This window comes from Salvelinus fontinalis, chromosome 7, assembly GCF_029448725.1.
Source record: "Salvelinus fontinalis isolate EN_2023a chromosome 7, ASM2944872v1, whole genome shotgun sequence".
NCBI classification, from domain to species: Eukaryota; Metazoa; Chordata; class Actinopteri; order Salmoniformes; family Salmonidae; genus Salvelinus; species Salvelinus fontinalis.
The window spans coordinates 59942722-59948721 of record NC_074671.1 but is presented as its reverse complement, the minus strand read 5'-3'; the positions used below and the strand labels follow the sequence as shown (position 1 = coordinate 59948721).

Genomic DNA, 6000 nt, shown 5'->3' with positions numbered 1-6000 from the left:
TTCTCTTTCATCTCCAGTAGGTTGTTGCTCTGACTGAACTTCATAAATCATCCAACCCACACTGACTTGGTTTCCCAAACGTTGATTTAACCCCTGGTGGTCCATCTCCCCAGGCCCCACTGAGCCCGTCCCAGAGGAACTAAAGAACCTCAAGGTGTGTATCGAGCTGACCGGCCTCCGACTCAGCAAGCCCCGCCTCGCCCAGGAGCTCAGCCAATGGCAGGCCGCCACCCAGAGGTCGACAGAGGTCAACGGAAGCATGGCCATGACGACGGCCCTGCCCGACGGGTGCCCCGAGGTTGGCGTCACAGACAGGAAGGTTGCCTCACAGGAAGACCGGAGCCTGAAACGCAGGTCAGAGGTCAACGGCCACGCCTGGTGCCATGAAGCGTTTGGTCACGGCGACATCGAGCGAGGTACGCTAGAGTTTGGGTTTCGTATAGTAATAATCCATCCAACCATCCTTTCTGGCAGATGTTGACAACAGTTTTCAGTAGAGTCACGGAGGCATTGGGCTGTGTGGATGTGGAATGCATGATAATCATGTTCTTTACAACCGTCCATAAAGAACAATAACCACACCTTTTATTGACTCAACATCAATAAAAGCCACTCCAGTGCTGTAGCGTTGAGTCACTCACTGCATTCAGCACCATGAATGTATTTCACTGCACATTTCACTGTGCATTTCACTGCACCTATTTTATTAGTAAAACATTTTGGGGATGTTTTTCACTGTAGGCTACGGGCGTGTTGCCTTGGCCAAACGACCTTGAAGATTGGCCTGTCGCCAGCTAGCTAGCGTAGGCTACGTGTTGTATGTTCCCTTTGGGGTTACAGAGAGAACAGAGTTCAGGGAAGTTGGCTGAGCAGTGAACGTGAAACACAAGGTGTTGGTGTGGAAACGAAGGCAGGAGCAGTCGTTTTGGGGACATGTTAGTGGTTGTCTGGGTGACAGACGGCTTGTACCTCTCTCCTCTCGAGATTTCTGTCTGTCTGACTCTCTTGCTCTCTCTCACACAACGTTCTCTCTCTCTCTCTCCCACTACCTCTCTCTGGCACTTAAACGATATCGCCGTGGCAACTCGTGCCTGGGCATAATGAGGCGTGAGATTCCACCGTTAATAACACTGGTAGTTCAACCAGCAGTTCTCTCTCTGCTTCTTTCTGGGGTTTTTTCTCTCTCTGCCAGCCAAAGTATTTTCTCCCCCTCTGTCTCTCACTTTCTCATCTCAGCGTCTCCAATTTAGCATCTCTGATTTATTTCTGCTAGTCACCTGTTCATTCCTTCTCGCCTTTCTTTTTCTCCTATCTCTCTCCTTGATATCGTATCCTTCTTCCTTGTCTTCATTAAAGAGTTTTTACTTTGTGAGTGCTCACGGCTCCTCTGACGTATGGCACATGCAGAGGTGTGTGTCAGTCAAACTGCTCTTCTCTGAATCACTTTTCAGCCATGTTGCATTCTAATGGTTTAACGAACCTACAAACACACACACACACACACACACACACACACACACACACACACACACACACACACACACACACACACACACACACACACACACACACACACACACACACACACACACACACACACACACTCTCAACGGTCCACAAATAGATATCCGCTTTGCAACAGACACACACACTCCTTCGCATCCCCTGTGCTACACACACCCCTCAGTCAGACACACACACACACATCCTCTGTGTAAGTGACTAGACACGTTGTCCCAGGGTTTGTCAGGGTGTTTAGAGGTGTGTTCAACGCTCCTCCACGTTGTCCCAGGGTTTGTCAGGGTGTTTAGAGGTGTGTTCAATGCTCCTCCACGCTGTCCCAGGGTTTGTCAGGGTGTTTAGAGGTGTGTTCAATGCTCCTCCACGTTGTCCCAGGGTTTGTCAGGGTGTTTAGATGTGTGTTCAACGCTCCTCCACGTTGTCCCAGGGTTTGTCAGGGTGTTTAGAGGTGTGTTCAACGCTCCTCCACGTTGTCCCAGGGTTTGTCAGGGTGTTTAGAGGTGTGTTCAATGCTCCTCCACGCTGTCCCAGGGTTTGTCAGGGTGTTTAGAGGTGTGTTCAATGCTCCTCCACGTTGTCCCAGGGTTTGTCAGGGTGTTTAGAGGTGTGTTCAACGCTCCTCCACGTTGTCCCAGGGTTTGTCAGGGTGTTTAGAGGTGTGTTCAATGCTCCTCCACGTTGTCCCAGGGTTTGTCAGGGTGTTTAGAGGTGTGTTCAACGCTCCTCCACGTTGTCCCAGGGTTTGTCAGGGTGTTTAGAGGTGTGTTCAACGCTCCTCCACGTTGTCCCAGGGTTTGTCAGGGTGTTTAGAGGTGTGTTCAATGCTCCTCCACGCTGTCCCAGGGTTTGTCAGGGTGTTTAGAGGTGTGTTCAACGCTCCTCCACGCTGTCCCAGGGTTTGTCAGGGTGTTTAGAGGTGTGTTCAACGCTCCTCCACGTTGTCCCAGGGTTTGTCAGGGTGTTTAGAGGTGTGTTCAATGCTCCTCCACGTTGTCCCAGGGTTTGTCAGGGTGTTTAGAGGTGTGTTCAACGCTCCTCCACGTTGTCCCAGGGTTTGTCAGGGTGTTTAGATGTGTGTTCAATGCTCCTCCACGCTGTCCCAGGGTTTGTCAGGGTGTTTAGAGGTGTGTTCAATGCTCCTCCACGTTGTCCCAGGGTTTGTCAGGGTGTTTAGAGGTGTGTTCAATGCTCCTCCACGCTGTCCCAGGGTTTGTCAGGGTGTTTAGAGGTGTGTTCAACGCTCCTCCACGTTGTCCCAGGGTTTGTCAGGGTGTTTAGAGGTGTGTTCAATGCTCCTCCACGCTGTCCCAGGGTTTGTCAGGGTGTTTAGAGGTGTGTTCAATGCTCCTCCACGCTGTCCCAGGGTTTGTCAGGGTGTTTAGAGGTGTGTTCAACGCTCCTCCACGTTGTCCCAGGGTTTGTCAGGGTGTTTAGAGGTGTGTTCAATGCTCCTCCACGTTGTCCCAGGGTTTGTCAGGGTGTTTAGAGGTGTGTTCAATGCTCCTCCACGCTGTCCCAGGGTTTGTCAGGGTGTTTAGAGGTGTGTTCAACGCTCCTCCACGTTGTCCCAGGGTTTGTCAGGGTGTTTAGAGGTGTGTTCAATGCTCCTCCACGTTGTCCCAGGGTTTGTCAGGGTGTTTAGAGGTGTGTTCAACGCTCCTCCACGTTGTCCCAGGGTTTGTCAGGGTGTTTAGAGGTGTGTTCAACGCTCCTCCACGTTGTCCCAGGGTTTGTCAGGTTGTTTAGAGGTGTGTTCAACGCTCCTCCACGTTGTCCCAGGGTTTGTCAGGGTGCGTTGACTAATCTGAAGATGTGCAACTGCACACCAGGCAGATAAGAGCCCTGTTAAACCTTTAGTGGTGTAAAAGGGTTTGAATAGGATGAGGGTTGACATGATGTTTAAAGTGGGTCCTTTAAGCAGGAAACACAACAGTACAGGGTATTAATTACACCTTATTGGAGAAGGGAAGCGGTTTACACACCACACATGCTTTGGTGCGCTACACCTCTCTGGGGACTGTTCCCTGTGCTGGGAGGGAGGGGGGGTCAGAGGTAGCTAGGGGATAATAGTCATCACCCTGCATACTGCGAGACAGGTTGACACACACACACACACACACACATGTACAAACACACTTGTGTGTGTGTGTTCTCTGCAGATAGGAATTGTTTGGTGGTAAGCAGAACATGTGCCTATTGTTGTCATGGTACCCAGTCTGTCCATAGAGTTCTTGAGACACGCACACAATATAGAACGTGTCATTTTTTCCCTCACACCATATAGCCCCTCCTCCATTTAGCCCCTTCTCTATTTACTAGAAAAGAGCTGTGGTGTGTGACCAGGTAAGTGTGAGAACGAGTGCGTGTGTGTGGTGGATTGGCCTCTCCCCTCTGGATATCCTCCTCAGAGGAGGAGGAGGAGAAAGGAGGAAGGCCATTTGCAGCGAGCCTCCCGCCCAGCACGATAAATCATTTACCAGATGGACGAGTTAAACCTCCCCACTGGCTCTCTGGAACCGCCTCTCTTTCTCTTCACCACGTGTGTGTGCGTGCAAATGAGTGTGTGTATCGCAGTGTATTGCAGCTGCACCCAGGGTCTGTCGTTCCGTATGTTTCATGCCGCTGTTGGTGCACGCAATGGAAAACAGCTGACACACACCCTCCTCTCGCGTCCCCCCACTCCCTCGTGTTTTCTCTCGCTCTCTCCTGCACTCCCTCTCGCTCTCTCCTGCACTCCCTCTCGCTCTCTTTGTTCTGCTCGTTCTCCCTCCCCCGCTCGCTCGCTCTCTCTCGCGCGCGCTCTTTGTCTCGCAGGCTTGCTGCCCTTTTGCAATCACTCTCCATCTCTTGCCCACCCAATCTCTCTCACCTCTCTCTGTTTTCCCCGTCTATCTGTCATATTTCATATATCCCTCCTGTATCCCATAACCCCCCTCCTCTAGATCAGAATCCCCAGATACCACGGAGGTCTTCGTGAGAAGGTCACTGTAGCGTTCAGTCCCAGACCTCTCTGTGTCATCACGTTCCCTAACGAGACCTGGGAGGAAAGTCCTCTACATGCTTGTTTTGGTTTCACCCTAGTAAAGAGAGACACTTGGTGTTGGCTGTTGCACATGGCCTTGAAACCAACAATATTCCATTCTATCTTTATCAGGTCCACCAGGTGTGTTGGTGCTGGGCTGGAACAAAAGCCTCCACCCCAGTAGTGCCAGGGGATAAGTAGTATTTGTAGTGTAATTTAGCTGGTTGTATTTGCTCTGTGGGAAATGGTTCTGTTTGCCGGGACTTGATCAGCTAACCTCTCCCCTCCCTCTGTCTAGTGGTGCTGCCGTCTGTTCCTCTGACCCCAGCGCATCGGGACCGCCTCTCCCGGACCCCGTCCAACAACCCTGTCAGAAAACCACCCCTGCAGACCACCACCCCTGCCCTCACCCCCTTTCACTCCCTGGCCCCTGCACACCCCCACATCACCCTCACCCCCAGCCCTCCACGGCTGTCAGACAAGAGACAGAGGCTAAAAGAACACCGCAGGACCAGCGCTTTGGGACTGGGACCCCCCCACACCGGCCCTCACCCCGACCATGACCCCAACCCAACGGGGGACCTGGTGGCCCCCAGACTCCGTCGGCACGGCGACCAGGACAAGCCCAAGGGCAAGCGGCAGTGCAAGACTAAACACACCAGCCAGAGGGAGAGGGAGAGAGAGGGGCTGGGGCCGGGGAATGAAGAACTGAGGGATGAGAGGGAGAGAGAGAGGCCGGGGCCGGGGAATGAAGAACTGAGGGAAGAGAGGGAGAGAGAGAGGCTGGGGCCGGGGAATGAAGAACTGAGGGAAGAGAGGGAGAGAGAGAGGCCGGGGCCGGGGAATGAAGAACTGAGGGATGAGAGGGAGAATAAGGTGAGTACACACACTCTTGCAGAAACATTCTCTCTCTCTGTTTTTTTGTTATCCTCTCTCCCAGTGTGTGAGAGATCGAGTCCTCTGTGTTCCACTGTGTGTTCCCATTGGCTGAAACCCCCCCTGGGCAGAGGTCCTTAAATATGCTTCAAATCACAACCATGTTGATTATTACAATTATGGAGCTTATTGGAGCTCACTGGGAAAGCTCAGAGGGAGGTGTGCTTGGGGTCACCGCGAGTGTGTGTTTGTGTGTCGCTGCTGTGACCTCCCCCTGCTCTGAGCACTATCCGCCCCAGACTGGAAGAGGAGTAGGGAGGGAAGGAGTGAGGGAGGAAGGGAAAGAGGGCGGAGGGTGAGTGCTCTAGAGGTCTGGACTGTGTGATGGAAGCACATTCTCCACAAAACACAGCAACCCCAGGGAGCAGGAATGGGCCTCGGCTGGTGTGTCATGTCTGTGAGAGCCTTGTCTCTGGCTATGTAGATCACATCACAATACTGAGTATACTGCAGGAGTTGTGCTGTGTGAGTTATTTGTGTGTGTGTGTGTGTGTGTGTGTGTGTGTGTGTGTGTGTGTGTG

At 52.4% G+C, this 6000-nt stretch overlaps 1 protein-coding gene across 4 annotated transcripts in view; it reads left to right on the top strand.

Moving 5' to 3' along the window:
• Nucleotides 1-6000, top strand: part of LOC129859931 (BCL-6 corepressor-like) — a 100770-nt gene that overhangs the window by 44375 nt on the left and 50395 nt on the right. For 3 of the 4 annotated variants that reach the window (XM_055930184.1, XM_055930183.1, XM_055930182.1), the window contains 2 exons: nt 114-416; nt 4842-5419. In XM_055930184.1, the coding sequence (XP_055786159.1) occupies nt 114-416; nt 4842-5419 (881 nt within the window). The remainder of the gene's footprint in view (nt 1-113; nt 417-4841; nt 5420-6000) is intronic. The other variant, XM_055930185.1, reaches the window with a different exon arrangement.